Below are 21,625 nucleotides of genomic sequence, written 5' to 3' on the forward strand. Positions count from 1 at the left end.
AAAAGCACCTAATTGAAGTGAAAATGGCCAAGGGACATGTCACCAAATATTAGCGCTGCTCTATGTATATTTTTGACCCAGCAGATTTGATCACTGTTTTTCTGTTCACCCATAATAAAGTCATAAAAGAACCAAACTTCATGAATGTTTTTTGTGACAAAGAAGTATCTGTTCCAATCACTCTATCAGAGAAAAATCAGAGTTGTAGAAATAACTGGAAACTCAAGAGAGCCATGACATTATGTTCTTCACAAGTGTATGTAAACTTTTGACCACAACTGTAAGTACTGTATTTCTTTATTATAACAATAAATCAACAAGCTGGCATTACCATTATTAACATTCTGTTAAAACGATCCATGGATAGAAAGACTTGTAGTTCTTAAAAGATAAATGTTAGTACAAGTTATAGAAATTTTATATTAAAACCCCTCTTCATGTTTTCGTTTTAATAAAATTTGTAAAATTTTCAATCAAAACATAAACTAGTAGCCCGCCATTGTTGATGTCAATAATTACTTACACTATGCTCATGGGTGCTGAAGCCTATGAAATCAGTCGCACCCAAGCGCCAGCAGAGGGCGGCAAAACTCCGAAAAACACAACAAGTACAGCTTTCGCTGTGCTGTCATTTTAATCTGTTTGTGCAGGGCATTTGTGCGTTAATTGCGTCAAATATTTTAACGGGATTAATTTAAAAAATTAATTACCGCTCGTTAACGCGATAATTTTGACAGCCCTAATTTTTTCCTTATTCTATTTGTGATTAAATGCGATTTTTATAATTTTATTTCCTATTTCGATTGTCTTTGTTTTTACGTTCTATTGATTTAATGTGATTTTTATGATCTTCATGTGATGTAAAGCACTTTGAATAGCCTTGTGTTGAAGACGTGGCCCTCCTGCGTCAATACTACTACCGGTAGCTAGGATCGGGCCAGAAGTCAAGTCAGGAACTAATATTCACATAGGAACTAAAGTTATACAACATAAAATATACAATATAAATAAATACTACATCACATTTGTAAAATACAAACACATAATAAAATAAATAATAGCCAATTTAAATAAAATAAAAGACCCAAATAGTGTTATTCTGTTGGTTTTTTTTTTTTTTGGAATGGGATTTCTTCGGCGCGCCGCACAGCCCGAACCGTTTGAAAGATCGGCACCGTTCGAATATAGAAATGACCGGAATTTTCACACGACCCCGTAAAGTTTTCTGTTTGCCTGTAAACACCGATTTTATGAGAAAAAAAAAACACATTTTCAAAATGTAATCCTACAATTTTTGACCAAATCACATAATTTGGACAGAAAAAATTCTGGGACGGTGAGGGGCATAAAAGCTGTATACAGAATTTGGAAAAAATGTACGGTTCCCCGGAAATTTGCCAAAAACTTTCCCATTCATTTTAAATGAGATGCAACGTTCAAATTTCCACATTTACTTTCAATGGAATTTCCATTGAAATTTACATTGCATTGATGCCATTGACGGCCATGTATGTTGGATCTATTGATGCCAATGTACTCGGATTCCATTGAGGCATATGTAAGTCGATGCCATTGACGGCCATGGACGTCCAAATTTCCCATTCATTTCCAATGACATTTACTTTATTTGATACCATTGACTGGCATGTTTGTCCATTCTATTGATGCCAATGTACTTGGATTTCATTGACGCCTACGTAAGTCGATGCCATTGACGGCCATGGACGTCCAAATTTTTTCCCATTCATTTTCAACGGCAAAAAATCCAATGTCCCCAAATCAAAAGGAAATGACCAGATATCAATAGGACGTGTCCCCCAAATGTCCCCAATTCCATTGACGCTTATGGAGGGCGCTGACATTGACGGCCATGGACGTCCAAATTTCCCATTCATTTCCAATGACATTTACTTTATTTAATGCCATTGACGGGCATGTTTGTCCATTCTATTGATACCAATGTACTTGGAGTTCATTGACGCCTACATAAGTCAATGCCATTGACGGCCATAGACGTCCAAATTTTTTCCCACTCATTTTCAATGGCTAAAAAAACATTGTCCCCAAATCAACAGGAAATGACCAGATATGAATCGGACACGCCCCCCAAATGTCCCCAAATGACTGATATGACCAAGCCACGCCCCCAAACGTCCCCAAATGACCTGATATGACCAGTCCACGCACCCCGAATGTCCCCAAATGACCTGACACGCCCCCAAATGTCCCCAAATGACCTCATATGACCAGGCCACGCCCCCCAAATGTCCCCAAATTACCTGATATGACCAGGCCACGCCCCCCAAATGTTCCCAGATCAACAGGAAGTGACTGATATTGTCCCCGAAATGTCCCCAAACCAACCTGGGCGGGGTTAAGTTCTGTATCTCCACACAGCAAAGACCCAGAGTCGAGTTAAAAAATAGTGTTCACAACAGGTTGATACAAATTGTGTTTGGTTCACTTATCATAATTCATTTCAGTTGTATATTAGCCTTCACAGTGAAGGTGAAGGGTCAAAGGTCATCCAGGTCAGAAATATGGGGATGCTTTGAGTTAGGCTGGTTTAGGTGAGAGTCTAGTCTCTCACAGTGCTCCTCGGGTTTTCAGTCTGTGATTGTTTATTCATGTCTTACTTATGTAACAAAAATCATCTGCTCTGAAACTACGAGTGGAAGGGTTGGGTCAGGGCTCCGGGGCTTGTTTTCATAAGAATGTTGTCTCAGCTATTGACAGGACATGTCAAGGAACGCCCATGCAAACAGTCCTGGTGTGCAAGTTACCACCCTTTTATACACAAAACTTCCAGTCGTGTGTAAAATACTGTATAATGGCTCAACTTGCCTCTGGGTCCAAACTTGTGGCCGAAGTTACGGAAAGAAATCCCTGTGAATTCACTGAATGTTTGATCAAGATCGTACAGTTGAGCTAGTGACCATTGTTCTCTTTGTTTGGCTGTTAAGCTGATGTAATTGCGTTCTTGTCCGTTCCTCAAGTTACACAGGAAATGCTAGATAAAGCATCAGGAGGAGGGAATTTCAGAGTTCAGATTCCAGATTAGAGCTTCTCTTCACTCTATTTCCAGGAACGAGCTCACATTGGGACAGCCCACTGAGAGACTTTGTGTTTTTTTAACTAATATGTTCACTGGGGCTCGCAGAGGCAAAGTCCAGATGTTAGTAGACCGAGGAGTTACAAGTGGAATTTGCAGTCTATAAAGAAAAGAGTGTACTAAATTTCTGACCGGAGGCGAGAAACAGACTTCAGAAAGAACTTTCTGCAGGATATTTGTTCCGGTCACTAAAATCTTTCAACTCCAGCCATGTCGGAGGACAAAGACTTGTCCTACGGAGAGGCCATCCAGGAGGCCAGCAACTCCATCATCCGCTTCCCTGTGATCCCCGTCAAAGGAGTTCCTCTCATGAATTTGATCGCCAACAACTTTGACGCCGTCTCAGCTTTCTGTCCGGACTCCTCCGACCTCCTTATCGCCACCTACCCGAAAGCGGGTTCGATAAATGCTGCTTTTTGTCGCAGTCGGGTTACGGAATAATGTCATTCACATTGTTTTTGCACTTTTGGGGCTCAAGGGACGACATGGACCCAGGAGATAGTTGACCTGCTTCTTCACAACGGGGATGCTGAGGCATGCAGACGGGCGCCCACGCCAATCCGAAGTCCGTTCCTGGAGATTTGCAGCCCGCCACCCATCCCTTCAGGTGTGTAGGCTTTGCGATTCGTGATTTTTTTTTTACTTCCGATGTGTTTTTTTCATCATATGTTTTGCCGATACAATCCGTTATCTTTATTCTGTGATGACAGGTTGTAAAATGCCACCTTGCGGGCCAAATTCGGCCCACTACATCATTTATTTATGTGTGGCCCACCAAAATTAGTCATACGCATCGACCTCATGTTTCCCGCTAAAATAATTTGAATAAAATTTCTGTAGTCCTCAGTAAAAGATCTAAGATCACAGATATCTGAGAATATTAAATGTTTTTTTTTTTCTTTTTTGAAAAATTATAACTATTTTTTATAGAATCAATAGAGAACATTTTTTAAAAATGTATTTTTCCTTTTTTTTAAACTGAAATCAATCAATAAAAAAAATACAGCAAATACATAAATACATTTTTTAATTAAGAAAATTCATAGACTTCATAATGATATTGACGGGACACGGGACGTGGGCCGATTAATAAGGGGCCTGCATTTTGTTGTGTGGCCGTCAAAGCTGACCGAGTGGAGTCACAGCCCAAGAGCTTTTTTCGTCGAAAATTCTTGTGAATAAATGCTTAAATCCCTGAATTCTATATAGATATGGACGTAAAACAGTCTTGATTCTTGGTTAAAAGCAAAAAATCCGTGCAGTTAGCATTTTAAGTAAATATGTCAAAGTGCGATGCTAGTCTGTTAGTCAATGTGGCGGCCGCCATATGTAAACAGAGGTTTTCCGGTGAAAATTCTTGTGAATAAATGCCTACATCCCTGAATTCTTTATAGATATGGACGTAAAACAGTCTCCATTCTTGGTTAAAAGGAAAAAAACGTACAGTTAGTATTCATTTTACATAAATATATCAAAGTACGATGTTAGTCTGATAGTGTGGCGGCCGCCGAATGTAAACAGAACTTTTCCATTGAAAATTGTTGTGAATAAATGCTTAAAGGGGAACTTTGATGTCAGGTTGGCCAACCATGTTTTTGAATAATATCAATGGCTAAACAATTATAAGCATATTTTCTTTTTTTTTTTTTTTAACGCAACCCTTCCAGATTCTTTGTTTAACCCATAGCAACGCCCTTGACAACGAAAATGCTTTTCTTCGGCAATCTTCGGAAATCTTCGGAAATTACGTCACACCTAGACGTGCGAGGGAAGTCCACTATAGAACAGTATTGTTTGTTGCATTGCTTCTCGGTAAGATGCCACAGCGGTGTGTGGCGATGTTTTGTTCTCGCTCAAACGAAAAGTTTTATGAGTGGCCAAAGGATAGCAGGGCACGTAAATGGACATCTTTCGTTCGCACGAAGCGAATGAATTTCACGCCATCATCGAGTAGTGTTCTCTGCTGCAAACACTTCGAAGATGCCTGCTTCCTTAACCGGTCTGCTTATGATCAAGGATTTGCCAAAAAGTAAGTGTGATTTTTGGATAGATGACTGATGACTTTGTCAAAGCATAGCTGCCTACTGTTGAACAGTATAAGCTATGAGAGCCGCTGACAGGTGACAGCTGAAAAATAGCGTGTTGGTTTAGCGTAGCCATTGAGTCAATCTCGCAGCGAATCAGCGAGCGCGCAGGTCACGCAGTGAATCATGGGAAATGTAGTCTCGGGACAACACTGAAGTGGTGCTTTGTAATCTGTTCGCTTGTGTGAAAAAACTACATTTCCTCACGCCATTAGACGCCAATTCCTGCCGAGAGCTGTGCCGAGCTGTGTTCTAACTTTTCCATAAGAACTGCTCCATGTGTTAATAAAGAGACAAGGTTGTCAGCGCGTCGTGTGTTCGATACATTTGTAAACAAAAAGCTCATAACAAGACACTATGCACAATCCGTTTAAGAGACGCTGGAGTGGGAGGCGAGGAGGAGATCGGCGAGAAGCAAAACTTCGCGGACGAATGTGGCGGCAGTGCGCTATTATTTTGTTTTCTTATTGTTGCCACAATAAAGTGGAGAAAGCCATCGAAGACTCATCTCCTTCTTGTCCCCCAACGTTTTTATATTATTATTTTATATGCACGAGAGCTGCCGGATCTGCCAAAATGAACATGAAGTCTGATTATTATTTTTTTTAACAATGTCATCAGATAGACAAAAACATAACATTATGTGCAAATGCCTGCATCTTCAAATCATAAAAATAATAACAGCCTATATCTTACCAATTTTGTAATCTCGATGGGTCTTGTATCTATTCCATGTCAGGTAGTCTAGGCACACTATTTGCATTCTGATTAGCGTCTGGCTAATACATGTTAGATCCAACATAAAATTCCAAGCTCCTCTTCTTCCTCCAACTCTTCAAAAACTTGGATCTCCTCCCTTGCGCTCGGTCTATCGCTTATATCGCTGTTTGAATCATTGTTTGAAGGGCTTTGTATGGCGGCCGTATGTATGGAGCTGCCAACGCTGTTCCCGGTGTGACGTATCACTTCCGGGTTCGTCCCCTTTCAGGCTCGAACTTTGGAAACGCGATTATTTTGTCAAATATACAACATATAAATTATTTTTTCATGCTTTATTTGGTGGACAATGTTTAATTACTTCACTTGTGACCCTATTTGGCATGTGAAGAAATTAGTTCACATTACAGCTTTAAATCCCTGAAATCTTTATAGATATGGACGTAAAACAGTCTCGATTCTTGGTTAAAACCCAAAAACAACCGTGCCGTTAGCATTTATTATACGTAAATATGTCGAAGTACGATGCTAGTCTGTTACTCAATGAGGCGGCCGCCCTATGTAAACAGAGCTTTTCCGTTGAAAATTGTTGTGAATAAATGCTTAAATCCCTGAATTCTATATAGATATGGATGTAAAGTCTTGATTCTTGGTTAAAAGCAACAACAACAAAAAAACGTGCAGTTAGTATTTATTTTACGTAAATATGTCGAAGTACGATGCTAGTCTGTTAGTCAATGTGGCGGCAGCCATATGTAAACAGAGTTTTTCCGGTGAAAATTCTTGTGAATAAATGACTAAATCCCTGAATTCTTTGTAGACATGGACGTAAAACAGTCTTGATTGTTGGTTAAAAGAAAAAAAAAAAACAACTGCAGTTAGCATTCATTTAACGTAAATATCTCGAAGTACGATGTTCGTCTGTTAGTCAATGTGGCGGCCGCCAAATGTAAACAGAACTTTTCTAGTGAAAAATCTTGTGAATAAATGTTTAAATCCCTTAAATCTTTATAGATATGGACGTAAAACAGTCTCGATTCTTGGTTAAAACCAAAAAAACAACAGTGCCGTTAGCATTTATTTTACGTAAATATGTTGAAGTACGATGCTAGTCTGTTACTCAATAAGCCTTATGTAAACAGAGCTTTTCCGGTGAAAATTCCTGTGTATAAATGCTTAAATCCCTGAATTCTTTATAGATATGGATGTAAAAGTCTTGATTCTTGGTTAAAAGCAAAAAAGCAAACAAACAAACAAAAAAAAAACGTTCAGTTAGCATTTATTTTACGTAAATATGTCCAAGTACGATGCTAGTCTGTTAGTGAATGTGGTGGCCGCCATATGTAAACAGAGCTTTTCCGGTGAAAATTCTTGTGAATACATGCTTAAATCCCTGAATTCTATATAGATATGGACGTAAAACAGTCTCGATTCTTGGTTAAAACCAAAAAACAACCGTGCCGTAAGCATTTATTACACGTAAATATGTCAAAGTACGATGCTAGTCTGTTACTCATTGAGGCCGCCGCCTTATGTAAACAGAGATTTTCCAGTGAAAATTCTTGTGAATAAATGCTTAAATCCCTGAATTCTATATAGGTATGGAGGTAAAACAGTCTCAATTCTTGGTTAAAAGAAAAAAAAACATTTAGCATTTATTTTACGTAAAAATGTCGAAGTACAATGCTAGTCTGTTCGTCAATGTGTCGGCCGCAATATGTAAACAGAGCTTTTCCGGTGAAAATTCTTGTGAATAAATGCTTAAATCCCTGTATTCTTTATAGATATGGACGTAAAACAGTCTCGATTCATGGTTAAAAGAAAAAAAAACGTGCAGTTAGCATTCATTTTACGTAAATATGTCGAAGTACGATGCTAGTCTGTTAGTCCATGTGGCGACAGCCTTGCAACAAAGAGTTTTTTACGTTGAAAATTATTGTGCAAAAACGAAAAATATATTAATTAACTTGAATCCTCGAACAAATCACTCCTGAGACAATCCTTCCTGTTTGTATGCGGTACAGCTTTTGTACTTTTTCAACCTAAATCCGGCGTTGGATCGCTGCGTGTGTTGCTGCAACCGACTGCGAATATCTGAAGTGGATTGTGGGATGGCCCCTTACTTGAAGGCGTGGTGCAGTGAAGGTCGAATCTGACCCGTCAATATCATTATGAAGTCTATGGAAAAATAATTAAATAAAATAAATAAGATTGAAGGATTATAGTTTTTACCCCTTTTTTAATGAAAAAAAAAAAACTTTTCCTCCTTATTTACTTCTTGATTTTAAAAAACTACAGTAAAAAAAAAATTTGTATATAAGAGGATACTGTTTAAGGTAAAATGAACTGTTGTTTTTCTCCATTTTAAAAATTTAAAAAATAATAATAATTATGTATATAAGAGGACAATGTTTAAGGCTAATATGAACTGTTTTTCCCCATTTTATCAATTAAAAAACATAATCAAATAAATAAATGAATATAGATAAAATGAGTAGGCCCCCCCCCCCTTTTTTTTTTAATTAAAGGGAATCTACGTTTTTTTCCCCCCTCTTTTTAGTTACTTATTTAAAAAAATGAATAAAACAATGTTTTGAAGAGGATATTGGCTTCTCAAACTGGCACCGAACTGCCTTTGTGGATAAAAACAAAAAAACTTGTCGCCTAGGGACAATTTTGCGATGCTGTTCCGATGCCAATTGGCACTAGCCAGGGAAAGGATTTGCTTACAAAAACAAGAGCCCAAATTGCCACATCCTGATTGTCTTTTATTCAATATAATACCTAAAACGTAAAAATAAAGTGTTTAAATGACTCAAAAATGTGCGACAATATTCCAGCTATATTTTCTATAGCACCTGTTCTCATTTTGCTGTGGACCAACTCATTCCAGATAATGCTTCATATAGACTATCCATATTGTAGCTTCTATACAGACTTTACTTTGTAGTGCAGTTGTTGCTTAATGCCATGACTGACAATGGCCTAGCGGCTAACTGGCAACCAGGCCCCCGGTTAGTAAGTCAGTAAGTAAATACTGAAGCTTTCCCACGACCCTGAACAGGACCTGCGCTGCTGGACGTGTGCTGATCTGCACCACATCTAGGTATTTGTTACCCGAGAGCAGGGGTGTCAAACTCTTCTTTGACATGGTCCACATTGAAGTTATGGTTTATTTCAGAGGGCCATTATGGCAGCAAACCAATATATATGCGTGTATATACTACTATATATACAGTGGGGCAAATAAGTATCTAGTCAACCACCAATTGTGCAAGTTCTCCTACTTGAAAAGATTAGAGAGCGTGGGTAAAGCTCAACCATGAGAGACAGAATGTGGGGAAAAAAAACAGAAAATCACATTGTTTGATTTTTAAAGAATTTATTTCCAAATTAGAGTGGAAAATAAGTATTTGGTCACCTACTGTACAAACAAGCAAGGTTTCTGGCTGACAAAGAGGTCTAACTTCTTCTAACGAGGCTCCACTTGTTACCTGTATTAATGGCACTTGTTTTAACTCATTATTGGTATAAAAGACACCTGTCCACAATCTCAGTCAGTCACACTCCAAACTCCACTATGGCCAACACCAAAGAGCTGTCGAAGGACACCAGAGACAAAATTGTAGACCTGCACCAGGCTGGGAAGACTGAATCTGCAATAGGTAAAACGCTTGGTGTAAAGAAATCAACTGTGGGAGCAATTATTAGAAAATGGAAGACATACAAGACCACTGATAATCTCCCTCGATCTGGGGCTCCATGCAAGACCCCGTGGCGTCAAAATGATAACAAGAACGGTGAGCAAAAATCCCAGAACCACACGGGGGGACCTAGTGAATGACCTACCGAGAGCTGGGACCACAGTAACAAAGGCTTCTATCAGTAACACAATGCGCCGCCAGGGACTCAAATCCTGCACTGCCAGACGTGTCCCTCTGCTGAAGAAAGTACACGTCCAGGCCCGTCTGCGGTTCGCCAGAGAGCATTTGGATGATCCAGAAGAGAACTAGGAGAATGTGTTATGGTCAGATGAAACCAAAATAGAACTTTTTGCTCGAAACACAGGTTCTCATGTTTGGAGGAGAAAGAATACTGAATGGCATCCGAAGAATACCATACCCACTGTGAAGCATGGGAGTGGAAACATCATGCTTTGGGGCTGTTTTCTGCAAAGGGACCAGGACGACTGATCTGTGTAAAGGAAAGAATGAATGGGGCCATGTATCGAGAGATTTTAAGTGAAAATCTTCTTCCATCAGCAAGGGCATTGAAGATGAGACGTGGCTGGGTCTTTCAGCATGACAATGATCCCAAACACACAGCCAGGGCAACAAAGGAGTGGCTTCGTAAGAAGCATTTAAAGGTCCTGGAGTGGCCGAGCCAGTCTCCAGATCTCAGCCCCATAGAAAATCTGTGGAGGGAGTTGAAAGTCCGTGTTGCCCAACGACAGCCCCAAAACATCACTGCTCTAGAGGAGATCAGCATGGAGGAATGGGCCAAAATACCAGCAACAGTGTGTGAAAAGCTTGTGAAGAGTTACAGAAAATGTTTGGCCTCCTTTATTGCAAACAAAGGCTACATAACAAAGTATTGAGATGAACTTTTGGTATTGCCCAAATACTTATTTTACACCATGATTTGCAAATAAATCCTTCAAAAATCAAACAATGTGATTATCTGGGTTTTTTTCCGCATTCTGTCTCTCATGGTTGAGGTTTACCCATGTTGACAATTACAGGCCTCTCTAATATTTTCAAGTGGGAGACTTGCACAATTAGTGGTTGACTAAATACTTATTTGCCCCACTGTATATAGTGATTGTGAATTGATAGTTTCGTTTTCATGTCTCCGGCTCAATCGATAAGTCCCGTGCAACAATACCGTAATTGAGCACTGGAGGCAGCAACACGAGTATAAGCAAGACTAGGCAGGTGAATAAGATTGACCAATAAATACCAACAGTCAGAGAAGCGTGCCTTCAGATGGGTGCAACACACTCTTGTGCAGTAGGTGGTGGTATGCACCTGATAGTTGGTTGCGATCCGCCATTAAGCGCAATTTTTTTAGCTTGTTCAGGTTTTGTTTACAGTGCAGTCAATTTTATTGCTTGTTTTTTCCAGCTGCTCCCTGTTAAGACCAACATAGGGTTGTAAGTCATTGTTTGAGCTAATATGATTGTTTCTGCATTTGTAATTTAGTTTAGAGGTATATTTAGCAGTTTTTATGGTGGGAATATGTGTTTGGACGATTTGATATAAGCATTCTGGAGGGGGAAAAATAGCATTTTATCGCATTTAAGCTAGTGGGCTTTTGCTATGCAAGTTAGCCAATTGTTCTTTTGCTGGACTTCAACCCCCATTGATTTTTTAAGATCAGATATTTTACCCATTGTTAAATGCAATTATTGCTCTTGTGAAATGAAAGTGCAATTCAGCGTAGTTTGAAAAAACACTCGGGGAATTTTATTTTGTATTCACATTTAATGCTCTTTTGAAAGCGCAATTTTAGCAAGCCTTTGTCTTACATCTCCTAAAATTGATTCTGCAATGCTTTAAATGTTCCTAATCCAATTACTCATTTGAGAGATTAATCGATCTGGCCAATTATATCACTAATGTCATTTATGTCCAGGCCGAATCTTTTATGTTCACTCAAAAGTGACATAATGTGCTAGATGACAGTTCATGACATTTGTCATAAGCATTCATTCAACCCGTGTCCGTTATTTTATTTTGACCAAATTCTTGTGATTTTGTCCAAAGTATGGCTTTTCCTTTGAAGTGTGATAACTAAGTAATTTATAAATATTTTTTCTCTTTCAACCACTCAAAAATGTTCATTGGCATCAGACCTATCTACACATATATAGTTTTTATTTTTTTCACTGCCCCCGATGGACATTAATAGCAGTATTATTCTAATAGCAAAACTAACTATGCTGTATATATATTAGGGCTGTCGAACGATTAAAATTTTTAATCGAGTTAATTACAGCTTAAAAATTAATGAATCGTAATTAATCACAATTCAAACCATCTGTAAAATATGCCGTATTTTTCTGTAAATTATTGTTGGAATGGAAAGATAAGACACAAGACAAGACAAGATATACATTCAACATACAGTACATAAGTACTGTATTTGTTTATTATAACAATAAATCAACAAGATGGCATTAAATTTATTAACATTCTGTTAAAGCGATCCATGGATAGAAAGACTTGTAGTTCTTAAAAGATAAATGTTAGTACAAGTTATTGAAATTTTGTATTAAAACCCCTCTTAATGTTTTCGTTTTAACAAAATTTGTAAAATTTTCAATCAAAAAATAAACGAGTAGCTCGCCATTGTTGATGTCAATAATTACACAATGCTCATGGTGCTGAAACCCATAAAATCAATCGGACCCAAGCGCCAGCAGAGGGCAACAAAACACCAAAAAAACACATGTAGCAAGTGGACATGGCACTGCGCTGTCATTTTAATCTGTTTGAGCGGGGCATGTGCGTTAAATATTTTAACATGATTAATTTAAAAAATTAATTACCGCCCGTTAACATGATAATTTTGACAGCCCTAATATATATATATATAATAAAAATCTAATTTGAATATTTCATATGACATAGAGACCCAAATAAGTCCATAAGTCATAACAACAGAATTTCTTTGCAAGCAAATTCATGTTTTGGCCTTTGGCGCCACCGAGTGACTTTTGGGTGTTAAGACTCTCAACACACAAATTTCTCTATTTCCATGTTTTTGACTCCCCAAAGAAGCGATTGCATCAGTAATCACGGAAAATGCATTATAACACATCAGGTTTACAGCATATCAAAAAATAGGATTTATAATGGGAGTCAATGAGCCAGAACATGGCATTATTACAAGAATTTAGTGCGAATCTCCCCAACCTGTTTGCAATAAGTTAAAAATTGCAGCATGGTGCCCTTTTTCTTTTTCTTTGATGAAACACCGAAAAAAACCTTTAAAAAAGCCAGGAAATGGACAAATAACAATAACGGGTTAATGCTCATGATTCATGTCATAATTTTTAACGGTCTTATGACTGTCTTATGACGCCATTGTCAAAAAAGTGTTAACAAAAAATATTTATGAAGAAAAAGACAACTCAACTGTAAATGTTTTCTTATTCCTTAAAAACTTATAGAAATCTGGCTTTAACGCGAAAAATGAAGTTGATGCATGAAAATGTATGTGGGCTCCGATCTTTTACTGAGGATTACAGGAATTTTATTAAAATTTTATTTTAATGAGAAACACTTCATTGTTGCACATGATTTAATTTCACAGCCCACACATAATAAGGTGGCGGGTGCAAGTTTGACACCTGAGCCCTACACATAGAAATGCTTGTCAGAAAAGAATGAGAAAAACAACCAACGACAACAGTCGAGAAACGAATATGTTTTTTTCTGACTTATAAAACCTGGAATGGTTTATTTCTTCTCACTTTCAGGTCTTGACCTCCTGAAAAAACAGGCTCCCCCAAGAATAATTAAGACACATCTGCCGTTTCAGCTGGTTCCGACTGGCTTTTGGGAAAAAAAGTGCAAAGTAAGTTGATGAGTGATGACGAGTGCTGATTGATATGACGATATACACCACCAAAACAATATAAATCTTTCTGATTACATTTTCAATGTCAAACGTCATCATAGCAATAAAAAGATCTGTTCCTGCAATGCAAATTTTTGCCAGAAGATGGCTGTCAATCCGTGATAACTTCCTGCATGATGGAACTCCATATGCATTCATGTGCCATCAGTAGTATAAGTATCAGATGTCCCTATATATCTACCTAGCTCTCTTGTTCTCACTCAATAGTGAATTGGCTCCCCCTGCTGACCGTACATGAGTAATGCATGCAAGACAATCGAAAATAGTAACACATAGAACGCAGCACAATTTGTTCAATTAGAAATATTTTTTAATTATCGATGATATCATGATAAATTGTAATGATGTAATATTTTATTTTATTTTATTTTATTTTATTTTATTTTTCATGCCGAACTTTCATCTCTACTTAATATACTTAAATGTCAAAACCACTGGTCACAAGTATTAGAAGACGATTAGAAATTTTTACATTTGAGCAGAACGATGTAAGCGACAGTGCTTCTGTTTACACAGAATAACTTGCAGCACTAGTCAGTTGTCAAGTCAGTTCAATGTTCATTTAAAAATAAAGTGAGTGAGGGGGAAACCGGCATATTTGTTGTGCAGTAATTTTCGCTCTATAAGGCGCACCTCACTATAAGCCGCCACCCAACAAATTTGACATGAAAACAGCATTTCTTCATTATTAGGCCGCACTGGACTATAATCCGCAGCTGTCCTCACTATATTATTGGATATTTACACCAAAAGATATTAACCGATAGCATTTTATTTGTACAACTCTCATAAGACCAAATAAACCACCATGAAGCTTTGAACCAATTGGCTGCAAAGCTTTGGCCATCACTGCTTCCCAGGGGGAGACAGTCAACATCTGCTGCCACCTGCTGTCAACACGGTTGTTGTCCAACATGCCTCCTAGCATGCATTGCAGCGCTACAGATGTAAATAACGATCAAAATTCATGTTCTGTACTAATTATTTCTTCAGTTACTGTTCCAGTTGTTTCATTAATTGTTAGTTATGGTATCTGGTAACACTTTATTTGACAGTGGCGCCATAACACTGTCATTAGATAGTAATCATTATGACATGACACTGTATGAGCATTAATGAATGCTTATTACATATGTCATTTAGTGTTATCCAGCAAATTATCTCACTTTTGAATGGATGTAAAAGATCCAAGCTGGACATGAACGAAGTTAGTGACATAATTTGCTAGGTGACACTTAATGACATCTGTCATAAGCATTTAGTAATGCCCATGATAGTGTCATGTCATAATTATGACGGTGTTATCGCACAGCTGTCAAATAAAGTGTTACCTATTAGCACAAATAAATCAACAAATAAACCGCACTGGACTATAAACTGCAGGATTTGAAATGAAAGAAAAAAAGTGGCGGCTTATAGTCCGAAAATTACAAAATAATGTTTCACCACATAATTGAAAACAGTTTAGGTGGGCATTAGTCTTACCTGGGGGTAAGCTCTGAATGATATGATCCATTTTCTGTTGCATTGCCCTTTTTTTTGTCGCATCAATTCAACAAACTTTTGTTTTGTTGCTCTTCCAGAAAACATGCACATTTGAACCAATCAGAGCTAACTATCTCTGCTGATCACATGTCAGTATGTCAGCCAATTGCCGCGTGCATTCGCGCATTGACGTGACTCATCATTGTCAGACTCTGATAACAGCAGCAGCTAGGGAAACCTCCATGCCGTCCGTAGAATAAAATAAATAATAAATATCAGTGGAAACGGATTACACTACACAAGCACTTTATTATGCTTGTTGTTAACACTTGTGTATGTAAGTCAGATGTTGGTAGATTGTTTTCTTCTTGGAGCTGAAATGCATGTATGGCAGCTTAGCATTTTTTCTTTTTTTTTAACATAACGTTTTGACAGTAGCCGTTATATTTTTGGAATCAAAGCACAGTGTACCGGAACAGCATTTCGTCCCTGAATCTTATACCGTAACTGGGTTCCTGCCCTGAATCTTATACAGGAACTGCGTTCCTGACCGTTCTGGCCCACTTTCACCCCTAGGTATATGACCTTAAATAGCCCAAAATTACCTCATTGCCTGGCATTGGCTGCCACTGACGGCCATAGACGTTCAATCCGTTTGAAGTGGGAGGGATGGCAGTGAATGAACGAACGTTCATTCGCTGCCACCCTCCCACTTCAAATGGATTGGACGTCTACTAGTGATAAACTCATTCCAATTCGCAGCAGAAGCTTGTTTTTCTCTTTATTAGTTGTTTGTAGAATATCCTAGAATGATTTCCCGACCAATGTATCGATGGTATCGCCATATCGTCAGAGCATTGTTATCGTGAGCTTTGTATCGCAAATCGTATCATGAGGTACCAAGAGGTTCCGACTCCTAATATGAATATCGTGAAACAAAATGGCCTGGACAGCAAGTGGTAACTAAATAAATGAGTTCTCCTTGAGAACATTCCTTCTCTTTCTACGTACAGGCTATCTACATAGCACGAAATGCTAAGGACAACATGGTGAGCTACTACTACTTTGATCAGATGAATCTGACCCAACCTGAGCCTGGACCTTGGGAGGGCTACATCCATAAATTCATGCGTGGAGAGTGTGAGTGGAGAAGAATCCTGGCTGGAATACTTACAATAAAGAAAAAGCTTATATGTGTTTGAATTCATATGCCATTGACAACGATAGACAAACCAGAGCTGCTTAAAAAATGAACTGTTTTTACTTGAACTATTTTGTGATTTGGACATTTTAAGACAGCACTCAAACTAAGTTGACACATGAACTGTCACAATACTAAAAATTTAAATCATTCTGCCTGTCACAATACATCAATGGCATTTATCGACATAAGCGGATTTTATGGGGGCCCCCTGGTGTCCGAAAAGTGTCATTGCATGTAATTGACTATCCTATCAATATAAAAGTTGAAAAGCAATAAAACTGCAACAAAAATGGATTAAATGAACAAAAAAATATATTTTTATGATGGGTCAAAATTATTTTTCGAGCACCTTAGAAGGTCATTTGCTTTGCATAAAATTTAAAAAAAAAAAAAAATTTCTTTTGAAAAAAAAAATTTTTTTTAATGATTTTTTTCTTTGACCGAAAATTTTTTTTTTTTCGATTGAAGCAACTTTTTTTTTTTTAGATTAAATGATTTAGACACAAATGTCCTACCCATAATGTGGCCCAAACACAAGAAGGATTGCTTCAATCAAAAAAAGCTTTTCAACTGAAAAATTAAGTGTTCAAATGCAAATTTTTCAAAAACTTTTTCTATGATTGAATTTTTTTTTTTTTTTATTGAAGTGATTTTCTTTTTTAAAATCTATACATGTATTTCTTTGAAGCAACTTATTTTTTGACTGAATAATAAAAACAAAAATGTTCTAGCCAAAATGTGGCCCAAAAACAGTTCAACATTACTCCAATCAAAAAAGTTGCTTCAATCAAAAAAACTTGACTTCAATCAAATTCAAGAAAAAAAAAAATAAATAATAATAATCAAAGAAAAATAGCTTTCACATGCATTTTTTGTGGCGTTTTTTGAGTTTCAAATTTATTTTCGCAATCAAACACATTTTTTTTAATTGAAGCAACATTTTTTGGGGTTGAATAATAAAGACACAAATCTACCTCCATATGGCTCCGCCCAGTGGATACAATTTTTGACTGGGGTAACTACATTGGCATGACACCGGCGGGCATAACCAGCCTGGTTTAGAATTCCCCTCAAGAATGATGGGAAACAAAAAAAAAACGCTCATTGTCAACTTATTATTATAAATATTCTTGTAAGTTAATTTTATTGCTGACACTGCGTTTCGGGGTCATCAACATGTTGAACCCCCCCGTCCCAAAGGTCAAACTCCGCCTATGTTTATCGAGAAATAATGATATATAGATCAATTAATGATTTATTTAATGATTTCCAACCAATTCATTTGGCATGCAGTGTCATGGGGCTCTTGGTACGATCACGTGAAAGGTTACTGGGAAGAACGAGAAAAGAAAAACATCCTTTACCTCTTCTATGAAGACATGAAAGAGGTAAAAAATTAATAACTAATTTATGAATTAAATAATTGGTATTACTAAAAGTGCCATCACCAATTTTATGACCACATCAATTCACCATTTTCCATGCAGAATCCCAAACGTGAAGTGGAACGCATCATGAGGTACCTGGATTTGTCCCTCTCTGATGATGTCATCAGAAAGATAGTTGAGCTGACAACCTTCAAATCCATGAAGGAGAACCCAATGGCCAACTATACATTCATTCCAAAGATTGTTTTTGACCAATCCATCTCCAACTTCATGAGAAAAGGTCAGTCAAGTCCTCTAGTTGTAAAGCAGTGCCCTCTTGCGGTCATAGAATTTACTGTTAAGTGAATTTAAATGGATGTCCTACTTGTTTACAATTACTGTCAATGTGCAATATCAGTTTTCATGACTTTTTTGAAAATATATAGTATAAATACAATCTAAATATGTTTTCATAGTATTTATAGCACTTTAAACACACTTTAGTACAAAACGAGCACATTTTTTTTTAGGTCTTTAGACACACTTTAAAAAATAAGACTTTTTAACATGTTGTAGTGCTGCAACGATTAACCAATTAGCTCGAGTAATTCGATTAGAAAAAAAGATCCGACTTGAATTCTGCTGTTTCGATCATTTATTTAATTTAAGTGGCGTTGTGATGGTTTGTTTTGAAAGTGTTTGAACTTAGTTTTATTGATTTGGGTGGGTACACTGCCCTCTAGTGGCGACAGTGATTATGACATAACTCATTTCCCATGGCTGAATCCAGCTGCTCCCTGTTAAGACCAGTGTTGTTAGTAACGTCGTTAGAATATAACGGCGTTACTAACGGCGTTATTTTTTTCAGTAGTGAGTAATCTAATTAATTACTTTTCTCATCTTGGCAACGCCGTTACCGTTACTGAAGCGGGAAAGGCGTGCGTTACTATGCGTTACTATGAATGACGCGAGAAAAGTCTGAGAGAGACGGACTCGCGGAGACGAGAGAGCAGAGCAGGAGTGGGGACGCCGTTGCAAACGCGATGCTAGGTGGCTCCTGACTGTAGCCGATAGCCTACAAACTACGCCCACATGATGCTACGTTAGATATCACATACTATAGAACTAGATGCAAATAACAGACACGGTGGCATTAGCTATATATATATATATATATATATATATATATATATATATATATATATATATATATATATATATATATATATATATATATATATATATATATATATATATATATATATATATATATATTGAACTAGATGTGTTAATAAACAGCCACCATCTTAAAGCAGTGGACCTCTCAGGAAGGCTCTGTTGTAGAGAACCTTCCTAGCGGAGCTAAGTAACTTTTTATCTAAAATGCTCCTAAATCTCAAAATCTTGACTTAGATTTATCTTTAAATGATGAAACAGTTTTAAAACTTACACATGTCGAAGGTAGACAGAAGGCAACTAATGCAATAACGCAATTTCAACAACTTTGACGGTTGATTCAGAACTGTTTGGTTTTTTTTAGGAATAAAAACATGAAAACTATCACTAGTTACTTTGCCAAGTAATTAATTACTTTTACATTCAGGTAACTGAGTTACTAACGCAATTACTTTTTGGGAGAAGTAATTTGTAACTGTAATTAATTACTTTTTTAAAGGAAGATTAACAACACTGGTTAAGACCAACATAAGCTAAGTTTTTGTTTGAGCTAATGATTTTTAATGCATTCATAATTAGTTTATAGATACATTTAGTCATTTGGGGGGTGGATATGTGGTTGAGAAATTTGTAAAGACCATTATAAAAAAAAAAAAAAAAGAAGTTTGCATTTATAGCATTTAAGCTAGCGGACTTTTACTATGCAAGTTACCCAATTGTTCTTTTGTTGTATTCAGAACCTCATTCATTTTTTTTTTTTTTTTTAATATCGTTTGTGGCTAAGATCAAGTATTTTATTTTTTTTATATTCCTAATACGATTACTAGATTATTTGAGCTAACTAGTTCATAGATTAATCGACAACTAAAATAATCGATAGCTGCAGCCCTAACATGTTGTATTGAACATAGAAACAGAGGAGTGTAGCTGACTAGCAGGCCATACTTTCACAAACTAACTTATTACTTGACAATATAATGTGTGTGAAAATCATACGTGCAAAAGAACATTGTGAAATTAACCTAGCTAGCACAGTTAAAAGCCAGCTGGAAGGTGATTTTGACATTTATCCTGAAGTAAAACTCGCGTTAGCGTACCAGTACTTCACGAAATTCCCAAATTAACAAATTTATAATCGACATAATCATGCTCAAATTATTCAATTCACCTACGGTCGTTGGATTTTGTAGGCATAAATACAGGACTGAATATGATTGTGATATTTACCTTGAAGTAAAACTAGCGTGAGCTTATTAGGCTAAGAGACAAACAGCAATTCTGTTTTATTCGAAAAATGAACAAAATTATAGTCGACAAATTCATTAATGATCATGCCCAAGGTGTATATTATCTAATTAACCTACAGCCGTTGCTTTTTGCATCTTATCTTACTGTAAAATTAGCGTTAGTTTACAGAGCTAAAAGGTGAATAGCAAGCCCATTTTCCCCAAATGAACAAACAAAAAATAACTTGCAATGTATTTAGAAAAAGGAGCCTTAAAGGCATATAATTGCTAGTTATTCTTAAAGTTTTTGGGGAACACCAATTTTTTTGTATTTTACTGTATTCTGCATTTTATTTTCACTTTACAGGCACTTGAATGTTTTTCCAAAACCACGTTAGCATCACTTAAAAAACACTAGTTTGTCTGTTCTCCGTTTTTGTCCCCAACAGGAGAAGTTGGTGATTGGAAAAATCACTTCACGCCCGAGCAATCAGCGGAATTTGATGAAGATTACGAGAAGAAAATGAAGCACGCTAACATACCGTTCAGAACGGAGCTCTAACAAACTTGTTTTGTTGTGTTGTCGCTCATTACAATTCCAATATAATCTCAAAACAAATTTGAATATAGTTGGTTGGACGGGAAGCTAGCTAAAGGTGCTACACAGGAACATTCTGCGAGTGTATAGTTAACTTCCAAGTATAAAATGGAAAATTAGAAATATGACTGACATTACGTTTATATGCAATGGCGCTTTGTTACAGGACATGTGGTTACATAGACATTAGAACCTACTATTTGGCAAAATATTTAACGAATGTATCGAATTTGATTTTGCAGTATTAACTTTACAGACTCGTGGAAGTCACGGGTAACGAAAAAAATGTGGTCACACCCAGTGTTTATTCAACAACAAATGCGGAATACAAGATCAATTGAGACTGGTGAAGAACAAAGAAATGCATTATTGTAAAACTTCTAACACGCTTGGAAGTCCTTCAAAGGCTTCTGCTCTCTTTGGATCACGTTCCAAATAAATCATGACATCACATTGAAGTGAAAAAAATTTTGTTTGTAATTTGTTCCGTGTTGTGAAGCTAGCTAAATATGCTACATATGAATAGGGAGAAAATAATGATTAGGTTAAAATTCACTGTACAGGAGTCCAATGTTTTTGCATTTAATTAACAAAACAAAATGAAAAATTTTAATGTTAACATAAATTGAAAAGTACAGTAATGAAACTAGTTTACAAATTGCTTTATTAGTAAAAATGGCAGCTCCAGAAAATTCAATTACATCATAACATTGTTCGTGTTTTGTTATACAGTGGGAAAAATAAGTATTTAGTCAACCACTAATTGTGCAAGTTCTCCCACTTGAAAATATTAGAGAGGCCTGTAATTGTCAACATGGGTAAACCTCAACCATGAGAGAAAGAATGTGGAAAAAACCCAGAAAATCACATTGTTTGATTTTTTAATAATTTATTTGCAAATCATGGTGGAAAATAAGTATTTGGTCAATACCAAAAGTTCGTCTCAATACTTTGCTATGTACCCTTTGTTGGCAATAACGGAGGCCAAACGTTTTCTGTAACTCTTCACAAG

At 36.8% G+C, this 21,625-nt stretch overlaps 1 protein-coding gene across 1 annotated transcript; it reads left to right on the top strand.

Annotated features, from left to right (window-relative positions):
• The first annotated feature begins 3,064 nt into the window (after positions 1-3,064).
• Positions 3,065-21,407, top strand: LOC130909899 (sulfotransferase 1C1-like). Its single transcript, XM_057826839.1, has 7 exons — positions 3,065-3,509; positions 3,591-3,719; positions 13,397-13,494; positions 16,056-16,182; positions 17,540-17,634; positions 17,734-17,914; positions 20,465-21,407. The coding sequence occupies exons 1-7, from the start codon at positions 3,323-3,325 to the stop codon at positions 20,575-20,577; spliced, it is 930 nt and encodes a 309-aa protein (XP_057682822.1). The 5' UTR covers positions 3,065-3,322; the 3' UTR covers positions 20,578-21,407.
• Positions 21,408-21,625: the final 218 nt, after the last annotated feature.

The sequence above is a fragment of the Corythoichthys intestinalis genome, chromosome 21, assembly GCF_030265065.1.
Source record: "Corythoichthys intestinalis isolate RoL2023-P3 chromosome 21, ASM3026506v1, whole genome shotgun sequence".
NCBI classification, from domain to species: Eukaryota; Metazoa; Chordata; class Actinopteri; order Syngnathiformes; family Syngnathidae; genus Corythoichthys; species Corythoichthys intestinalis.